The sequence below is a fragment of the Schistocerca piceifrons genome, chromosome 6 (genome assembly GCF_021461385.2).
Source record: "Schistocerca piceifrons isolate TAMUIC-IGC-003096 chromosome 6, iqSchPice1.1, whole genome shotgun sequence".
Classification (NCBI taxonomy): Eukaryota; Metazoa; Arthropoda; class Insecta; order Orthoptera; family Acrididae; genus Schistocerca; species Schistocerca piceifrons.
The window spans coordinates 161,411,211-161,433,711 of NC_060143.1; the positions used below are offsets into that span (position 1 = coordinate 161,411,211).

General features: G+C 38.7%; 1 protein-coding gene across 1 annotated transcript in view; it reads left to right on the forward strand.

Annotated features, from left to right (window-relative positions):
- LOC124803208 (dynein beta chain, ciliary-like) overlaps window positions 1–22,501 on the forward strand; it is a 586,091-nt gene that overhangs the window by 265,170 nt on the left and 298,420 nt on the right. The window contains exons 16-18 of the mRNA XM_047264389.1: window positions 17,994–18,172; window positions 18,373–18,508; window positions 19,056–19,190. Coding sequence (XP_047120345.1) covers window positions 17,994–18,172; window positions 18,373–18,508; window positions 19,056–19,190 — 450 coding nt within the window. The remainder of the gene's footprint in view (window positions 1–17,993; window positions 18,173–18,372; window positions 18,509–19,055; window positions 19,191–22,501) is intronic.

The following is a 22,501-nucleotide window of genomic DNA, read 5'->3' on the forward strand; positions in this document are numbered from 1 at the left end:
TTTAGAAGACCATATCTAGAAATTAAACAACAACTCCAGTTGTACAGTCGTTCATTGTATGTTTCAGAAACCAGGTGTTCTGACTTACTAGAGGTACAAGGTTTTATGGTACTTTTCTGATAAATAATTACTAGTAAGAATTGGTCATTGCATTGGATACTTGAATGTATGAATGAACGAATTTATTGTTCAACAGAAATTGCTGCTTATTTCCTATTGACTATAAAATTATTCTACCAGCTTGTGGACCTGTGAGATATCTGTGTAACTGTCAGAACTGGCAGGCCCTTAAAGAAATGCAGATAACATTCCATGAAACATGGTTAAAAAATTTCAAGAACTGATTTCTAGAGCAGAATCTACAAATATTGAATTGCCCATGTCGTAGCTACATGTACATCTATACCTGTACACTACAAGCCATGGTTTAGTGTGTGGTAGTGTGTGGCAGAAGCTCCATATTGCATTAGTATTATTTTCTCATTCTCTGTTCCATTTGAGTTTAGAAGAAAGACTTAGTACCCCTGAATTTTAAATTTTGTAAATTGGACTGTCCATGTTACCATAATGCCTTTGTTGTAGTCTCTCCCACATAAGTTTTTTTTTTTTTAAAACATTTCCTTGACACTCAAATACTAACTAAACATACCTTGGATAAGATATGCAGTGCTTCTTTGTATCTTTTCTGTCTCATTTAGTAGATCAATTTGGTAAGGGTCACAGACAGATGAACAATTGATCAAATGACGAATTTATAAGACACATCTTCCACACATGAAATATACATCCTTAGATTCTTCCAATAAATTTGACTCAAGCACTTGCCACGTGGCTTGTCGCATTCATCACTTCAGTCACTTGTCAAGAACAACTGAGGATAGCCTCTGAAACAAGATGACAGGCATCATTTTTGCTAATGTGAGTCATGGCTCACAGACAGCTACACCTAGTATGCTCAACTGTTGCAAGCAGACTCTCTTTCATGTCTCAGATGAATGCAACAGCTAATAAGCATACTGATTTCATACTAAGACTTGATTCTCAACTTAGTTACAATTTCTGTGAGAAACTCTGTCACCTCCCGTCACCAACATTAGAGGTGCTGTGAATGATAAACTGCTCTCTCTGTGCTATTTTAGACCTTGCAGGAAGATTGTCCTTGGTCCTAACAACTGATGTGGATCTTACTAGCTTGATTTTGCTTTCAGCACTGAACACTACCTCATATCATATCCATTGCTATGATGCTCAGTGGCAGCTGTATGGCCAGTACTTATATTTACCCTCCTCCAAGAGATCCATGGATCTACCACCGTTCACACTTCACCCTTGACTGTCCAGGCACATTGGAAGGCACAGCAGCATCAGGGTTTCCAGGCAATTCTGCTGACCATAGAGATTCCACAGCCATCACTCTGAAAGACCCACTGTTGCTGCAGCTTTCCTCAGCAGCCTGAAACTTGTCTACTACAGTCATTGCAGCTTCTAACTGTTAGACAACAAGCCCAATCCCTAGGCATACGAGGTACAGTTAGAAAAAAACCAGACTGATGCTGGAAAAAACATTTATTTACAATTATTTACAATTTCATGTTATCTCCTTCAATGTACTCTCCTCCTCGGTCTCTACACTGCTCCATACGAATTTTCCACTGTTCATAGCAATGCTGCAGATCATTTTCGGTAAGTCCATACATTACTTCCGTCGCTTTTTCTTTTACTGCTTCAACAGTCTCAAATCTAGTTCCTTTCAAAGCTGACTTGACTTTAGGGAAAAGAAAAAAGTCACAGGGGGCCAAATCAGGTGAGTAGGGTGGATGATCTAAGATGGGAATGTTGTGTTTTGCCAAAAACGTCTTCACTGACAACGCACTGTGAGCTGGGGCATTGTCTTGGTGAGGGATCCATGACTTTTTTCTCCACAAATCGTTCCGTTTTCTCCGTACTCGCTCACATAGGGTAGCCAGGACGCTAATGTAGTAATGCTGATTCACTGTTTGTCCCTCTGGTACCCAATCAATGTGCACAATCCCTTTGATGTCAAAAAAAAACAATCATCATTGCCTTGAATTTCGATTTTGACATTCGTGCTTTTTTTTGTCGTGGAGAACCAGGAGTTTTCCAATGCATCGATTGGCGTTTAGTTTCGGGATCGTAAGTAAAAAACCACGATTCATCGCAAGTAATAACATTTTGTAAGAAGGTGGGATCACTTTCAATGTTTTCCAGGATGTCAGAACAAATCATTCTTCGGCGTTCCTTCTGTTCAATTGTGAGACACTTTGGAACCATTTTTGAACACACTTTGTTCATGTTGAAACTTTCATGAAGAATCTGCCTAACACTTTCCTTATCAACTCCTGTTAACTCAGACACTGCTCTGATTGTTAAACGGCGATCTTGTCGAACAAGTTTACCGATTTTTTCAATGTTTGCATCAGTTTTTGCTGACAATGGTGTGCCAGTGCGAGTGTCATCACTGGTGTCTTTCCGGCCATCTTTAAATTGTTTAAACCACTCAAACACTTGTGTTCGCGATAAACAATCATCGCCGTACACTTGTTGTAACATTACAAACGTTTCACTTGCAGATTTTCCTAGTTTCAAACAAAATTTGATGTTAACACGCCGTTCTTTCTGTACACTCAACATTTTCCGACGCACAGACAAAACGTCAACTACTTAAAACAGACGCCACAGGCAGACTGAGTGCAGGAGGCAGATGAAACTCGAGCAGTAAGCGGAGCGAGAGTCACATGACAGGCCACACGACTTTCAGCCTTATTGCATTCATTTTATTGTTTCACCAGTACTAGTCCGGTTTTTTTCTAGCCACACCTCGTATTTCACTAATAAATACATCTAATTAGAAAGCATTTAAATGGTCCAAATATGTTTGTGAATCACACAACACTAACATTTGTAAAATATCCAAATTTCTTCAATAGATAAGCAAAGATTAAATTAGTCTATAAACAGTTCACAAAGAGGAGTAATGACAAGTACTCTTTTATGTCTTTCATCTCTGAATGCACTGCACGACAGTGGCTACCTGTGTAGTGGAACCCCGAAAATCAAAGGACAGCTGCAAATTGATTTCCAGGATTGCAAGAATTATGTATACTATGCTGATTTCCAAATAACATGGCTTTTTCCACATTGATTATCACAACAAACATTATGATGACCAGATCAAGTTTCGCATCAAATGGTCTGGTGCTCTGCCTCCTCACTTCACTATATACAAACGGGTTTAAAAGCATAATAACTGCCTGAAGACACAGTTCTTTTTAGACACAATGTTAGCAGAAATTACATAAACAGCATGTACATTCAAGTCTTTGAGACAGTCACCAAGGTGATTTAATGTCAAATGCATAAAACACAATACCCGTTCAAAGTAAAAAGCATCCATCGGTTCAAAAGAATTAACAGTCACAGCTTGATAAAAGTGCATTAGATAAACTATGAATACATGCTGGTCATATGTACACATTCAAAAGGTCTTTCATAGAAATGTTAAGTATGAACTTCACTAACAGTGAACAGTTGTGTGGGTGTTAACACACTAATAGCGAACATTGTAGAGATAGGCAGTAAACTCAAGAAACAATTTTAACACAATCCATATTAGTCACAGTTTCTCAAGATCTAGCATAGGTGTTGTGTGAGAGATAGCTGGTCCTAGATTGAAAGTTTTGGGTGGCATTCAACTATTTAAAGACTCGTGTATGAATAGATTATTATCTTGGAAGCTGCATAATCGTTTGAACTTAGGATGGAATATAAGTTTTAACAGTAATTCTGTTAATGAAACATGTTGTGAGTTAACAAATTAGAAAATTTTATGAAACAGTTTTATGCATCTGCATTGGAATATCCCATTTTTGAGTAAAAGTTCCATATTGAAAATTATAGTAAATTATACAAAAATCTTAATAGTTAATGAGTTAGTGAAGTATGGTGTCTTGTGCATCTACATCTACATCCATACTCCGCAAGCCACCTGACGGTGTGTGGCGGAGGGTACCTTGAGTACCTCTATTGGTTCTCCCTTCTATTCCAGTCTCGTATTGTTCGTGGAAAGAAGGATTGTCGGTATGCTTCTGTGTGGGCTCTAATCTCTCTGATTTTATCCTCATGGTCTCTTCGCAAGATATTCGTTGGAGGGAGCAATATACTGCTCAAATCTTCGGTGAAGGTATGTTCTCGACACTTCAACAAAAGCCCGTACCGAGCTACTGAGCGTCTCTCCTGCAGTCTTCCACTGCAGTTTATCTATCATCTCTGTGACGCTTTCGCAATTACTAAATGATCCTGTAATGAAGCGTGCTGCTCTCCGTTGGATCTTCTCTATCCCTTCTATCAACCCTATCTGGTACGGATCCCACACTGCTGAGCAGTATTCAAGCAGTGGGTGAACAAGCGTACTGTAACCTAATGCCTTTGTTTTCGGATTGCATTTCCTTAGGATTCTTCCAATGAATCTCAGTCTGGCAGCTGCTTTACCAACTATCAGCTTTATATGATCATTCCATTTTAAATCACTCCTAATGCGTACTCCCAGATAATTTATGAAATTAACTGCTTCCAGTTGCTGACCTGCTATTTTGTAGCTAAATGATAAGGGATCTATCTTTCTATGTATTCGCAGCACATTACACTTGTCTACATTGAGATTCAATTGCCATTCCCTGCACCATGCGTCAGTTCGCTGCAGAGCCTCCTGCATTTCAGTACAATTTTCCGTTGTTACAACCTCTCGATATACCACAGCATCATCCTCAAAAAGCCTCAGTGAACTTCCAATGTCATCCACAAGGTCATTTATGTATATTGTGAATAGCAATGGTCCTACGACACTCCCCTGTGGCACACCTGAAATCACTTTTACTTCGGAAGACTTCTCTCCATTGAGAATGACATGCTGCGTTCTGTTATCTAGAAACTCTTCAATCCAATCACACAATTGGTCTGATAGTCCATATGCTCTTACTTTGTTCATTAAACGACTGTGGGGAACTGTATCGAACGCCTTGCGGAACCATACGCGACTGGAACAGGAAAGGGAGGTAATGACAGTGGCACGTAAAGTGCCCTCCGCCACACACCGTTGGGTGGCTTGCGGAGTATAAATGTAGAATGTAGATGTAGATGTAGAACCCCTGTCTATGGTCCTCTGAGTCTTGTGAACAAATAGCGTGAGCTGGGTTTCACACGACCGTCTTTTTCGAAGTGCATACTGATTCCTACAGAGTAGATTTCTAGTCTCCAGAAAAGTCATTATACTCGAACATAATACGTGTTCCAAAATTCTACAACTGATCGACGTTAGAGATATAGGTCTATAGTTCTGCACATCTGTTCGACGTCCCTTCTTGAAAATGGGGATGACCTGTGCCCTTTTCCAATCCTTTGGAATGCTATGCTCTTCTAGAGACCTACGGTACACCGCTGCAAGAAGGGGGGCAAGTTCCTTCGCGTACTCTGTGTAAAATCAAACTGGTATGCGATCAGGTCCAGCAGCCTTTTCTCTTTTGAGCACTTTTAATTGTTTCTCTATCCCTCTGTCATCTATTTCGATATCTACCATTTTGTCATCTGTGCGACAATCTAGAGAAGGAACTGCAGTGCAGTCTTCCTCTGTGAAACAGCTTCGGAAAAAGAAATTTAGTATTTCGGCCTTTAGTCTGTCATCCTCTATTTCAGTACAATTTTGGTCACAGAGTGTCTGGACATTTTGTTTTGATCCATCTACCACTTTGACATAAGACCAAAATTTCTTAGGATTTTCTGCCAAGTCAGTACATAGAACTTTACTTTCGAATTCATTGAACGCCTCTCGCATAGCCCTCCTCACACTACATTTCGCTTCGCATAATTTTTGTTTGTCTGCAAGGCTTTGGCTATATTTATGTTTGCCGTGAAGTTTCCTTTGCTTCCGCAGCACTTTTCTAACTTGGTTGTTGTACTACGGTGGCTCTTTTCCATCTCTTACAATCTTGCTTGGCACTTACTCATCTATCGCATATTGTACAATGGTTTTGACCTTTGTCCACTGATCCTCAACACTATCTGTACTTGAGACAAAACTTTTGTGTTGAGCCGTCAGGTACTCTGTAATCTGCTTTTTGTCACTTTTGCTAAACAGAAAAATCTTCCTACCGTTTTTTAATATTTCTGTTTACGGCTGAAATCATCGATGCAGTAACCGCTTTATGATCGCTGATTCCCTGTTCTGTGTTAACTGTTTCAAATAGTTCGGGTCTGTTTGTCACCAGAAGGTCTAATATGTTATCGCCATGAGTCGGTTCTCTGTTTACCTGCTCAAGGTAGTTTTCAGATAAAGCACTTAAAAAAATTTCACTGGATTCTTTGTCCCTGCCACCCGTTATGAACATCTGAGTCTCCCAGTCTATATCCGGCAAATTAAAATCTCCATCCAGAACTATAACATGGTGGGGAAATCTACTCGAAATATTTTCCAAATTATCCTTCAGGTGCTCAGCCACAACAGCTGCAGAGCCTGTTTTAACCATGACCTTCACCCAAATTATTTCACATTTCGGATCTCCGTCAATTGCCTTCAATACTATTGCACTTCTTATCGCTATAATCACGCCTCCCCCTTCACTGCCCAGCCTGTCTCTGCGGTATACATTCCAATCTGAGTTTAGGATTTCATTACTGTTTACGTCTGGTTTCAGCCAACTTTCTGTCCCAAGAAGATGGTGAAGTCAACAACAGTATAATGGCAAAGGTCAGAATCTAATATGGATACAGGCAAAACCTGCGATGGGCAATGTAGCTGCTTACAAACTTTAATGTTAATTACTTCACAAGTTAGTTAATTTTAGTTAAATCAAAGTACTTTACTGGAAAGTCGAGTGCCAGTCTTTCTAATGGCTGATGTCAGTATGATCAGAGCTGCCAATTGGCTCAGAAGGAATTTACTGTTGCCTGTTGCATTAAGAAGCTCAGTTATCCATATTTTTATTTAAAAAGATTTTCATGAAAATTACCTTGATAATAAGAATCAGAACATTACAAATAAGTCTTCGAACAATAACTCCAAGTCATGCTCATCCTTGATAATTTTTTAGATATGTATGCATATGTTACATGTACACTGCATAGATATCTGTATCAAAAAGGAATAACATATACAGAAAAAAAATAATTATTTGTAGAGGAGCAATAAGAGCAGATGAGAGATATCAGCTTGCTGTCTTTCACATGGGAAGAATCCTTAATATGTATATGTAAAAATGAAAACAATCAATTATTGACAAAATTATTTAGTTGGACCGACAAAAAATCTACTCACCAGAATATGCACATAAAAGACAGTTGTAATTGGCAAGCTTTCAAAGCCAGTGGCTTCTACTTCAGGCAGAAGGGTTGAAGGGGAAGCAAGAGGGATGAAGGAAAACTACTGGAGAGGTGTAGGAAAAGGGGTAGATTTTGGGAAAGTCACCAAGAACCATGGGTCAGGGGAGACTTACCGTACAGGATGAGAGGAAAAGACTAATTGTGGGGGAATGCATCGGACGAGATTTGAAAACCTGAGAGCTTAAAGGTGGAAGACAAGGTAATATGCAGACGGGAATGACTTCTTAAACATCAAGCATGAGTTAATAAGAGTGAAAAGCTAAGTGCAAGGTGTGTAACAGAGGTGGAGGGGAACGGTGAAAAATATATCTACATCTACATGATTACTCTGCAATTCTCATTTAAGTGCTTGGCAGAGGGTTCTTCGAACCACAGTCATACTATCTCTCTACCATTCCACTCCCGAACAGCGCGCGAGAAAACCGAACACCTAAACCTTTCTGTTCGAGCTCTGATTTCTCTTATTTTATTTTGATGATCATTCCTACCTATGTAGGTTGGGCTCAACAAAATATTTTCGCATTCGGAAGAGAAAGTTGGTGACTGAAATTTCGTAAATAGATCTCGCCGCGCCGAAAAATGTCTTCACTTTAATTACTTCCATCCCAACTCGCATATCATATCTGCCACACTCTCTCCCCGCGCAGCAATATTCTAACAGATGACGAACGAGTGTAGTGTAAGCTGTCTCTTTAGTGGACTTGTTGCATCTTCTAAGTGTCTTGCCAATGAAACGCAACCTTTGGCTCGCCTTCCCCACAATATTATATATGTGGTCTTTCCAACTGAAGTTGTTCGTAATTTTAACACCCAGGTACTTAGTTGAATTGGCAGCCTAGAAAATTGTACTATTTATCGAGTAATCGAATTCCAGTGGATTTCTTTTGGAACTCATGTGGATCACCTCACACTTTTCGTTATTTAGCATCAACTGCCACCTGCTACACCATACAGCTATCTTTTCTAAATCACTTTGCAACTGATACTGGTCTTTGGATGACCTTACTACACGGTAAATTACAGCATCATCTGTGAACAACCTAAGAGAACTTCTCAGATTGTCACCCAGGTCATTTATATAGATCAGGAACAGCAGAGGTCCCAGGACGCTTCCCTGCGGAACACCTGATATCACTTCAGTTTTACTCGATGATTTGCCGTCTATTACTATGAACTGCGACCTTCCTGACAGGAAATCATGAATCCAGTCACACAACTGAGATGATACCCCATAGGCCCGCAGCTTGATTAGAAGTCGCTTGTGAGGAACGGTGTCAAAAGCTTTCCGGAAATCTAGAAATACGGAATCAACTTGAGATCCCTTGTCAATAGCGGCCATTACTTCTTGCGAATAGAGAGCTAGCAGCATTGCACAAGAATGATCTTTTCTGAAACCATGCTGATTACGTATCAATAGATCGTTCCCTTCAAGGTAATTCATAATGTTTGAATACAGTGTATGCTCCAAAACCCTACTGCAAACTGACGTCAATGATATAAGTCTGTAGTTCGATGGATTACTCCTACTACCCTTCTTAAACACTGGTGTGACCTGCGCAATTTTCCAATCTGTAGGTACAGATCTATCGGTGAGTGAGCTGTTGCGTATGATTGCTAAGTAGGGAGCTATTGTATCAGCGTAATCTGAAAGGAACCTAATCGGTATACAATCTGAACCTGAAGACTTGCCCATATCAAATAGATGAGAAAGACAATGAAACATGCAGAAAACTAAAACGAAGTGAAGCAAAGAGTACTTACAGTTAAGAAATGCTGAGATGGAAGAACTTAAGGTAAATTAAGGAACAGGTGGGTGGAGAGAACCACAGATAAGTTGCAGTGCTTGTAGTGCTCTGCAACAGATATTGCGAGTAGCCAGTATATACCCTCTGCCTATGTGCATTCATCCTAATTGATAATTTTGTGGTAACCATGCTGATGTAGAAGGCTGAACAGTGTTTATATAACAACTGGTATAAGAAATGTGTCGTTTTGCAGGTGGCTCTCCCTTTGGTAGTATATATTTTGCCTGTTACAGAGCTGTTGTAATTGGTAGTTGGAGGGTGCATAGGGCAAGTATTGCAGCAGGGACGGTCACATGGGTAGGAGTCATAGGGTAGGAAGATGGGTGCAGAGGGAGCATAGGGTCTGACAAGAATATTGCGGAGATTGGGAGGTTGACAGGAAGCTATTCTATGTGTGGTGGGCAAAATTACAGACAGAATGGCTCTCATTTCAGGGCATGATTTTAGAAGTCGTGGCCCTGTTGAAGTAGTTGATAAACACATTCCAGATCAGTATAATACTGAGTCATCAGTGGTGTGCTCTAAAGTTGTTTTTTGGGTTGGCCCGGGAAATCTGCTTTTTAACTAGGCTGGTGGGGTAATTACACACAGTGAAGGCGAGGTGAAAATGGCGATGTACTGCTGTAAAGTGTGTGCATCATTACATTACATTGTATTACAACATTTGTTGTACAAGGTATGCAATATGATATTGGACAAGTCACTGTGATTTACGGTAATGTTTTTAAATCATACAAGAATATTTACTTTGATTTAGGCTTAATATTATCACAACTGAAGGTTCAGCTTCCATACATTATATTTAACCCAAGTAATTCAATGTTTTTTTTTTTAAATTTTAGTATTTGGCAATAAATTTTTATGTTTCAAGATTTTCATCTATACTGTAATAACATTTCTACAACAAATATTTATGGACAGCAGTTTTAAATTTTGAAGTGTCTTTTATTGTTTTAATGTTTGTGGTAGCTTATTGTATAGTCTGTTTCCTGTTTGCAGGGGTCCATTCTGTTTTAGTGTTGTGTGTGCATGTTGAACATGTATGACCAACTTTCTCCTTGTGTTATACAGGTGGATACTCTGATTAGTTGACACAAGATTGTTGCTATTTTCTGATTTTCCTTACAAATATGATTACTTGTAAAATGTACAGACATGGAAGTGGAAGGATATGTAGCTTCTTGAATAAGGGATTGCAAGAGCTTCTTGATGCAGCATTTTCTATGGCTCTTACAATTCTCTTTTGCCATATAAAACAACTTTTGCTAGCAGATGCGTTTCCCCAAAAGATTATGCCATATCGCAGTAAGGATTCTGCCTGGGTGAAGTATACATCTTTCAGTGTCTCTTTCGATGTGCAATCAGAAAGAATTTTGAGAGTATAGCAAATGGTATTTAATTTATTTGTAATGTATTTTGTATGTGGACCCATCTTGATGCTCTGCTTTTCTGAGCAGTAGGACTTTATCTTCTTCCCTTCTTGGGTAGTAAGCTCTACTAATTGCTCTCTTGGAGATATGATTTTATCCATTCATAGGCCGATCCCTATAGATTCAAGTTTCTGAAGCAAGATGTTGTGACTGATGACATCAAATGCTTTAGAGAGATCTAGAAATATGGCTGAGATATATTCTTTATTGTCTATTGCATTTAAGGCTTCATTTAGGAATGCAAAGATAGCTGTCTCAGTAGATTTAGATTTTCAGAATCCATGTTGAGTATTTCAGAAATAATTATTTTTTTCTATGAAATTGATTAGTCTTCTGTAATAGATTTTTCAATTATTTTGGAAAAACCAGATAATCATGAGATTGGCCTGTAGTTTGATACTTCTGTTTTTAGCCCTTTCTTGAACAGGGGTTTTACTTTCATTATCTTCAATTTTTCTGGGAACACCGCTTCTGATGGAGGCCAGTTACTGATGTTGACAAGTGACCTGACAATGAGGGGAGCACATTTCTTCAAGATATAGTCAGGGATATTGTCAGTACCAAAAGAGAATTTGGGCTTCAGTTCTTTGATTATATTAAGTATTTCCTTTTCATTGGTGGGGTATAGAAAAATAGATTGGTTATTTATCGTACATCTGGATTGACTTATAGGAGGACACTGTAAATTTTCATTTGTAAGATTTAGCTATCTGTGTAAAGTAGGAATTAAATTTATTTGCAGTTTTTGTAGGTTCATTTATCACAGTTGAGTTCTCCATTAGGCAGTTAATGTTACGGAAGTCTATCTGCTCTGCTGCAGTTTCTTTCCCAACAATATTCCACATGGCTTTCGTCTTATTGGTGGAATTTTTTAAATACGTGTCATTTGCCATTATTTTTGCTTGTTTGACAACATTTTTAATATCTTTTTATAGGTTTTGTAGTAAGAGTCAAATTCTGGTGATGTGAGTTTTTTGGACAAACTGTGCAGTAATCTTTTTTTTGTTTGAAGATACTAGAATCCCAGGAACATTCCATTTATTTTTTGTTTCCCTTGTGTATGTTTTCCTCTGGGTTGGAGGGAAGCACAGTTTAAAATAGTAGGAAAAATTGTTAATAAAGTTATTATATTTTCCATCTGTGTGTTTGCAGTTATAAATCTCTTCCCAGCTTTCTTTGCTCAAGTAATGGAGAAAATGATTTGTATTTTCATTACTGTAGTTTCTACTGGTGGTTGTTAGGCAGTGTTTAAGCTGTAGCTCAGTTTCCATACTCACAGAGAGTTTTTGAGCTGTGTGATTCCCAAAGCCTGTGTTTAGTGTTTCTGTTGTATACTTCATTTCTACATTTACAAATATCTGATCAATCATGTTACATGAAGTCTTAGTGATATGAGTTGCTGTTTCTATGGTGGATTTCATGTTAAAAGTTTGCAAGGGATTCAGTAATTCATTCTTTTCTATGGTGTCCTTTGCAAAGTCAATATTTAAATCACCACATAGAATAATTCTGTTTCTTTGTGTTAGTCTGTTAAGTGAAGATTCCAAACTTTTCAGGAGCGTATTTATGTCACCATTTGGAGCTCTGTATAAACAAATAACAGCTTAAAACTGTGTGCCCGACCGAGACTCGAACTCGGGACCTTTGCCTTTCGCAGGCAAGTGCTCTACCATCTGAGCTACTGAAGCACGACTCACGCCCAGTCCTCACAGTTTTACTTCTGCCCGTATCTCGTCTCCTACCTTCCAAACTTTACAGAAGCTCTCCTGCGAACCTTGCAGAACTAGCACTCCTGAAAGAAAGGATACTGCGGAGACATGGCTTAGCCACAGCCTGGGGGATGTTTCCAGAATGAGATTTTCACTCTGCAGCGGAGTGTGCACTGATATGAAACTTCCTGGCAGATTAAAACTGTGTGCCCAACCGAGACTTGAACTCGGGACCTTTGCCTTTCACGGGCAAATTTCATATCAGCGCACGCACCGCTGCAGAGTGAAAATCTCATTCTGGAAATCTCAATTCCTGATAGCTCTACATCTTTTCCTTCACTATTTGAACAGGAAATTTTATATTTACAAAGTTTATATTATTTCTTATGAATATACAACTGCCACCATATTTAAGAACTATTCTACAGAAATAACCACCTAGCACAAAATTAGGTAGGGACAAAATATGTAACTTGTCCTCATCAAGCCGATGTTCTGTGAGACAGAATAATGAGGTACTTTTTAACTTGTTTTCAAATAGAATTTGGATTTTACTTGTTTTACTGGTTAGTGATTGCACATTTTGGTAAAAAAGATCCAAGTTCTTATTTTTGTGTTTTACCTGTGAGTTTTTATTTTGTGTCCCCACAGAAAATCCTGGCTGTGAGGTGGAGGTCTGGATTTCATCTGGTACATCATTTCTGGTATTTTTTGAATTTTCATTCCAGGGAGATGTTTTACAGTGGGAATTTAATATTTCCCTGGAATATATTTGCATGAATGTATTTTCACCCAGATTACTGCTTATAAGTTTTCCTTGTCCATTATAATCTGACAAACATCTATGAACATCTTACTAAATATTCTAGAGCCTAGTCTGTTGAGATGCAATCCATCTTTACCAAGATACTTGTCATTAAGAAATTTGTTTGGATCATGAATATTACACCTAGTTTATTACATTCCTCTTTAACATTGTCGTTTATGCTGTTTATGTAGTTGTCACTTACTGACCTTCTGTACAAAATGCCACTGATTATAATTCTCGAGATGTTGTAGACGTTCCTGGCAGTTCTTATTAGGTTCCTTGTATTGTTGATGATTTCTTCTTCACTGCTGCTTCATAGACAGTTCATTCCAATGTGAATAAATACACCTTTGGTATTTCTACCACATAGCACTTGCTGCTGATTTTAGGATATTGCTGAAATGTTTTAGTAATTGCTTAGTCCTGATTCCAGGACGAACGTCTATTTTCGAGTTTGGAACTACGATGATTTTTGACATAGAGTCACCTATTATTAAAAACTCATTTTCTTTTGCAGTACTCAGAGTATGTTTCGTTTCATTTCCGGCATTTGTATCACTTGTCCATTTGTATTTGTTTTTGTTCCGAATAAATACGTTTGCTTCAGATGCCAAAGCCATGCGGGAGGGAACGTTTGACATGGAAAGGATGGCAGCTGTCAAAACGAAAGTACTGTTGTTTGTTGGTATGTTCAATGTGGACTGAAGTCTGTAGCTGGCCTTCGGTGAGGAGGTGATCAACATCAAGGAAAGTGGCTTGGGATTCAGAATAGGGACATGTGAAATTTTATTGGGAGAAAGTATTTAGAGATCCTTGGAATTTTAGCAGGTCAGCCTCACCATGAGTCCATATGGTAAAGATGTCATCAATGTATCTAAACCAAACAAGGGGGTGAAGACTTATGACCCCAGGAAAGCCTCCTCCAAGCGACCCATGAAAAGGTTGGCTTAGGAAGGAGCCATCCTGGTTACCAGGGCCGTACCCCTGATCTGTTTGTATGTCTGCCCTTCAAAGGTGAAATGGTTGTTGCTAAGTATAAAGTTGATTAAGATAAGTGGAAAGATGTCATGGGTTTGGAATTAGGTGAGTGCCGACTGAGGAAACTTTCAGCAGCAGACCAACCATGTACGTGGGGGATGTTGGTATACAGGGAGGTGGCATCGGTGGTGACAAGCAATGAGTGTGGTGATATAAATGACATGGATTTCAGACGATCTAGGAAATGGTTGGATACTTCGATGTGGGAGGGAATCTTTGCACAATGGGTTGGAGGTGTTGATCAACTAAGGCAGATATATTTTCAGTGGCTGCTTTGAAGTCAGCAACTATAGGACAGCTAGGATGATTGGGTTTGTGGGCCTTAGGGAGAAGGTAAATGGTGGGGGTGTGTGGTTTGAGTGGGGTGAGAAGTTGTATGTACTGAAGTATGAGTCCTTGTGAGGGGCCTGAGGTTTTAAGGAGGGACTGCAGGCCAGTTTGAATCACAGGGATGGAATCTTGATGACAGACGCTGTGTGTACAGGTGTCAGACAGCTGTTGTAGACCTCCACTAACATACTCCTTTCGGTCAAGTACTACATTGGTAGATCCTTTGTCTGTTGGGAGGATGATGATGGAGTCATCAGCTTTTAGGGAATGTAGAGCCTGGAGTTCTGCAGAGGACAGGTTAGGGATCCTGCTGTAGGAACCTGAGGAAGGGTTGTGAAGCAATGCTGGATGTGAGGAATTCTTGGAAGGCCTGTAAGGGATTATCTTGAGGTAGTGGTGGTGGATCAAGTTGGGATCGTGGTCTGAGCTATTCAAGGCAGGGTTCTGTGTCAGGTTTGCTATTGGAAAGGTTTTGGGATTGGGTAGCAAAGTGATATTTTCAGTGGATATTACTTCCGAAGGAAAGTAAGTCATTCACCAAAGCAGCATCATGAAGTGCAGGTTTAGGGCTGAAAGTGAGACCCTTAGATAATACAGATGATTCAGGAGGGGAGAGTGCTTTGGATGAGAGGTTAAGGACACTGTACTGTTGTGACTGGTTCTTGGGATTATGGGTTATTCTTGGTCTGGCAGGTAGTGGTGAAAGTTGTGGAAAGTAGGTTGGCCAAGCTCAGTTTGTAGGAGAGGAATGGTGGCTGATGGTGTGGCTGTTTAGGGAGCTGTATGTAGTAGGGCTGGAAGGGAAACACCACTGTCCAGGTAGTTTAGGAGAAGATGAGAGAGCTTTTTGAAGTGAAGTCTGGCATGTTCTTGCAGTTTGAAGTTGGCTTGGCAGATGATACCATTTAAGGAAACATGCAGGGCAGATAACTTCAGGGTTTTGTAGAAGGAGAGAAGTCTGGTAGAGTGGAAATTGGCTGCTGAGTCATATATGTTACAGATTAGCCATGTAAGAGCAAGAGATTGTTGTATTTGAAACCATAAAAGGGCCTGGTGTAGGGTAGGACTGCATCCAGAAACAGGGACTTTCAGTGTTATGCCTTTTTGAGTAACTCCAAGGGATAAGCAGGTTTCAGGAAACAAAATGTGGTATTTTAGTTTTGATAGTGCAAAGGCATGTTTTCAAAAGGAATGGATGTAATATGAGATGGGATTCATAATGGCAATAGAGGGCAGTTCGAAGAGCTAGAAATCGATGGAGTGGCTGTCACACACCTCTACATACGGGGTCTGCCATCAAGATCCCATCCCTGTCATTCAAACTGACCTCCAGTTCCTCCTTAAAACCTCAGGCCCCTCACAAGGAATAACAGCTCAGTCCATAGAATTTCTCACCCCACCCAAACCACACACCCCCAACCCCTTCTCTCTATGGTCCACAAACCTAGTCATCCTGGCCAACCTATAGTTGCTGGCATCAACGCACCCATCGAACATATATCTGTCTTGGGTGATCAACACCTACAGCCCATAGTAACAGTGCAAAGACTCCCCTCCTACATCAAAAATACCAACAATTTCCTAGGTCATCTGAAATCTGTGCCCATCCCACTCCCACCACCCACATTGCTTGTCACCATTGATCCCACCCCCCTCTATGTCAACATCACCCACATACATGGTTTGTCTGCTGCTGAAAATTTCCTCAATCAGTGCCAACCTGATTCCAGATCTATGACATCCTTCCTACTCACCTTTATAATCAGGCGTACGACCATAGTAACCAAGATGGCTCCTTCCTATGCCAACCTTTTCATGGGTTACTTGGCACGGGCTTTCCTGGGAGCTGTAAGTCTTCACCCCCTTGTTTGGTTTGGATACATTGATGACATCTTTATCATATGGACCCATGGTGAGGCTGACCTGCTAAAATTCCTGGGATCTGTAAATACCTTCTCCCAGTAAAATTTCACATTTTCCTATTCCGAATCCCATGCCACATTCCTTGATGTTGATCTCGTCCTCACCAAAGGCCAGCTACACACTTCAGTCCACATTAACCATACCAACAAACAACACTACTTACATTTTGATAGCTGCCATCCTTTCCCTGTCGAATATTCCCTCCCATATGGCCTTGGTATCTGAGTCAAACGTATTTATTCGGATGCAAACTTTACAGCAGTACATCGCCATTCTCATCTCAGCCTTCACTGCACATAATTACCCCACCAGCCTAGTTAAAAAGCAGATTTCCCAGGCCATCACATCCAATCCTGCTACTGCTGATCCCTCCAAAAACAACTTCGGAGGACACAATTGGTGACTCAGTATTATCCTGGTCTGGAATGTGTTAATCAACTACTTCAACAGGGCCATGACTTCCTAAAATCATGCCCTGAAATGAGGTCATTCCACAGCTTCCCGTCACCATCGCAATCTCCGCAATATTCTTGTCAGGCCCTATGCTCCTTCTGCACCCATCTTCCTACCCTATGGCTCCTACCCATGTGACCATCCCTGTTGCAATACTTGACCTATGCACCCTCCTACTACCAATTACAACAGCTCTGTAACAGGCGAAACATATACTATCAAAGGGAGAGCCACCTGCAAAACGACACGTTTCTTATACCAGCTGTTATATAAACACTGTTCAGCCTTCTACATCGGCATGGCTACCACCAAATTATCAATTAGGATGATTGCACATAGGCAGAGGGTATATTTTGGCAACTCGCAATATCTGTTGCAGAGCGTGCTCTACAAAATGACATTCATGACCTTGGTGCCTGTTTCACTACATGCGCTGTCTGGATTCTTCGTCCGGCACCAGTTTCTCAGAACTCTGCAGCTTTTCACTCTTATTAACTCATGCTTGATGTTTAAGAAGTACTCCCTGTCTGCATATTACCCTGTCTTCCACGTTTAAGCTCTCAGGTTTTCAAATCTCGTCCGATGCAGTCCCCCCCCACAGTTAGTCTTTTCCTCTCATCCTGTACAGTAAGTCTCCGCTGACCCGTGGTTCTGGGTGACTTTCCTGAAATCTACCCCCTTTCCTAGACCTCTCCAGTAGTTTACCTTCACCCCTCTTGCTTCCCCTTCAAACCTTCTGCCTGAAGAAGTAGTCACTGGCTCCAAAAGCTTGCCAATTATAACAGTCTTTTATGTGCATATTCTGTTGCCACTTGGTGAGTAGGTTTTTTATCTATCCACTTAATTAATATGTGTATGGTGTGACAAAATGCTCTCTCTGCCATGCACTCTATAGTTATTTCTAGAGTGTACAATTAAATTTTGTGTGTTTTCATTGACTGTTTCTTAGTATTTCTGTTTCATAATTGTTATCCACAATTTACATGAAACTGCTCAGTCATTATGTGTGAGGTAACAGTTATATTTTTGTCAATGTGTCTTTGAAACAATTTTAGTAGTGTTACAAAATTTGTTTGATCACATTTTTTTCTACTTTTGTCAACAGATATCGCAGCTGAGTGTACTTATAACATTGCTCCTTGGTGATCTCACAAAAGGGGATCGCCAAAAAATTATGACAATTTGTACAATTGATGTTCATTCCAGAGATGTTGTTGCAAAGCTGATTCAACAAAAAGTTGAATCAGCATCGGCATTCCAATGGCAATCACAGCTCAGGCATAGGTATGATTTTCATCAGCTCTGAAAGCAGATACTAAGTATTTGGTACTCCTAATTTTCTTGGAATCCTTCGCTGCATGAATTAGCATAAGACTGAAGCTTAATTATGTTTTTAATTTTAAATTAATGTAAATCACATCTTGATACTATTATTTTATTTTGATTGCAGTTCTGACAGCATTTTCTGCAAATTTTTTTTCCAGGTGGGATCAGAAATTTAAAGATTGTTTTTGCAATATATGTGATGCACAATTTAGATATGGCCATGAGTATCTTGGAAATACACCTCGTTTAGTCATCACGCCACTTACTGACCGTTGTTATATCACACTGACCCAGGTAAACGTATTCAAATGTTTCATTTTCACTAATAGTTTGTTAACCTATAGAGAGATGAAAACTATTTTCTGTAGGAAATCAGGTCTTGTTACAAATGGCAAATCAAAGATGTTAAACTTTTTTGAGAAATCTTGTGTAAAGAAATTCCTGTAATTACATATAAAACTGTTTGCAACCTACTAGTGAGAACAGCAAGTCTGATCAAATTATTTTTCCAGTTTTCTCATAAGACATAATGTGGTCACATACCTAATATGTTTTCTGTAGCACGTGTAGCCTCACTTAGTGGTGAAAGACACAAGTAAATTGGATAAAAGAGAAGGCACAAATTCCAATCTTTTGCTGAAGTCACCAAGTAGTGTGTTGTCTTATTTTCTAACAACTGAAAGGAGCCATGTAACCTTGATCCACTCACTCATTTGCTACAAGTTCCAAAAACCATAATTTTGACATATACTACTTTTGTTGGTACCATGATTTTCTTGATTTTGTTTGGTAATATTACAGTATTACAATATTTAGTATCACCATTTGTAATTGTTTTCAGTCATTGCATTTGATCATGGGAGGAGCACCAGCTGGGCCTGCAGGTACAGGCAAAACAGAGACTACAAAAGACCTTGGCAGAGCAATGGGTGTCATGGTCTATGTATTCAACTGTTCAGAACAAATGGATTACAAGGTGAGATACCATCCACTTCTTTATGTCAGTATTGGACATGTCTGTATTTGAAATTGCATGGTATTATCAATCTTCATTGCTATTGTCTATAATTGGTTATAGTTTGCTCTAGTTAAGAAAATGTAATCTTAGAATGGTAAAACAGTAAGGCTGGTAGCTGATGTTCAGTTTCTAGTTTCATAAGTAGTATGTTGAAGTTAGAATATGTTTGGTGACATACAAATATTGATCAGTATTTATATAATGTAATGAATGTAGTTGTAGCTTATAAGAGCATATCTAAAGCAAATCTACATGCTGTATTGAGGGTGTAATTTTTAAGCAGTAAATTTAACTCTTTTGAGGACCAGTGGCTGCTACCTGAAACCACCATTTTATTATATTTAGTTTGAAATACCAGTGCTGTTAACATGAAACTACTGATGCTATTGCAAGACAGAAACATTTAGTGCTCCACTGAGATACTTCTACAAGTGTAGTGTATAGTAGCAGTCACTCATTATATTCAAAGCAACAGTCAGCATGGAGAGTATGCTATATGATTGCAGGAGATTGTGACATGCTGTTATTTTTATAATGGCCATATTGGGGAAATCAGTGACAGTGAAATAAGTATATCTAAAGTTATTGTAACATAAATTTGGGTGTGTACTAATACTTTTATGAGTGGTTTTGAAATGGATCACATGAAAAGATGGGTGTTTGAAAATCGTATGTCCCATTGGTTCTAAAGCAAAAGCATCTCCCTGAAGCAATTGAATGTTTACTTTTTGCCAATGTCTTACTGTATTTATTGCTAGCTATGATAATAAAGGTTAATTATGTAAAAAATTTTAAAATTACGTTCCAAAGGGAAATTCGCTTGTTAAAACATTTGCATATTTTCTTTTTGACAATTTCTTCTTCTATTCATTGCTTACTGTGGTAGTAGAGGGTAATATAGTGAAAATTTTTTAAATTGTACATTTTTTTCCTATTTTGAGACTGGAAGGGTTAAATGGACGCTTGACTGGTCATTGATACTGTTTCAGAAATATAACAAACAAACTGTTAACAAAACAGTAAGAACAGATGTAATACAGCCTGTAGACAGTATGTTATAAATTATTTGTTTCCTTCAATTAAGGTGATATTTTGGTGCTGGGAATGAGCAAAATCTCAAAAGTAGTGCACACCCCTACAGTGCACATTAAGTTCATTAACAGAGAATAATCAAATCAAAACAATACCTGACTCAAGCTATAGTTGGTCTTGAAAATATTGTAGTGAACTACTGTTTTACTAGCATGAAGTAATGAATGAAGTTAGTGAGAAAAATTAATATCATATTTTCAATGTTAAGTTCTCATGCTTCTAACTTGCAAGTATGTTAACCATCATTTTCAGATAAAATACTAAATTGATGTGTGGGGACTTACTATGGAGATTCTGCAGCATACAAAGATGTGCAACACTTACTTTCATAAATATTTTGCATCTCACTGTGAATTACCCTAAGGACATCAACATTGGCATTTTCTTATTTACATCTGAACATACTGATGTGGGATGTACAATCCCTAATGAAGTATATTGTATTGTGTTTATTGGTCCCATTGTCTAAAAACACATATTTTGTGTAAGGCATTAGACAGTTGAAATTACAAGTACACTTCTGAAAGTTATCTCTAGGCATATTTATTTAAGGTTGTGATAAAACACTTTATGCATTAAGTATGTATTTAGCACACTTCATAAATTTAAATATTCTTCAGTGGAGTACAAGAAGTGATGCTGTAAGTATGACTTTAGAGAGTTTCCAAAGGTTTTGACCTGAGTAACAGCTTTTATGTTTTCGGGAAGTTTGTTATAAAGTTTAATTCCCATGTGGAAAGTACCTTCTTGGCACAGAATATGTTGATTTGGATTATATGTAAATTTTTGTTTTTTCTGCTAAAATAATCATATATATCACAGTTTTTTGCAGTCTGCAGCCCTTACCTATTACATTTATTTTAATGAATATAAGGGTTTCCTACACATGGTAATGGAATAATACCAAGTATCTTAAACAGAGGTTTGCAAGAGTCTCTAGGTTTGCATCCAAACATGATTCTAATGGCCCTTTTTTGTAGTTGGAAAGTGTTATTATCTGTTTTAGACTTTCCCCAGAAAGTGACTCCATATTTAATGCAAGAATGGAAGTAGCTATGGTATGCATTCATTACTGTTTTTCTCACTTCAGCATATTTTAGTGAGTAAAGAAGGTAACATGTCTTGCTCAGGTCTGAATTAAGGTATGCAATATGCATGTTCCATTTAACATCACTGTGCAGCCAAAGCCCTAGGAATTTGGTTTCAGTACTGGTACTCATTAGTTCATCATTGATGGAGATGATTGGGATAAACATTTCCTTGTTTGGAGCATTATCAAATTTTAGTGCAATGGTCTTTTTGCTCTTTATTACAAGCTGATTACTCTGCCTGGCTGCTAAGTTGCTTTGTGATTATTGTAATTGTTCTTTCCTGTCTCATTTTAGTAGAATTGTGGTGTCATCTGCAAATATGATTGTTTTATGTGCATCCACATTTGTGATTATTGTAATTGTTTTTATCTGTCTCATTTTAGTAGAATTGTGGTGTCATCTGCAAATATGATTGTTTTATGTGCATCCACATTTGAGATCATTTATATATGGAAGGAACAGATTTGGTCCCATTACTGATCCTTGGGGTACACCATATTTAATTTGTTTAAAGTCTGATAAGTGTTCAGATACAGTTTTTAGGTGAATATTTGTGTGTTTGATGCACACTGCCTTTCCTATGCTTGCTCAGGAAAGAACTGATCTAGCTGTTGAACAGACCTCTAATTCCATATTTTTCAAGCTTTGAGAGCAGAATCTTATGGTCCACCATGTCAAAAGCTTTTGACAGGTCAATAAATACTCCTATTGATTCCTGTTTCTTGTCCATCAGGCTTTATATAGAATTGCACTCATAAACAGCAGTTGTCATTGACCTCTTATTTCTGAATCCAGGTTGTTCATTGCATGGGATATTATTTTTACTTACAAATTTCATATGTATGTCATACATAATTTTTTCTAATACTTTTGAAATGCAGGAGGACATTGTGGTGCATCTGTAGTTCACTACGTTATCTTTCTTGCTTTTTTTAATGTACTGGAATGACTTTAGATGTTTTCAATACATCAGGGAAAGTACCTGCCTGGAGTAAGCAGTCCCATAAGTGTGTAAGTATTTCAGTTAGGTTTGATGCACTCTTCTTCAAGGTTGTTGCAGGGACACCATCAATACCAGCAGAGTTG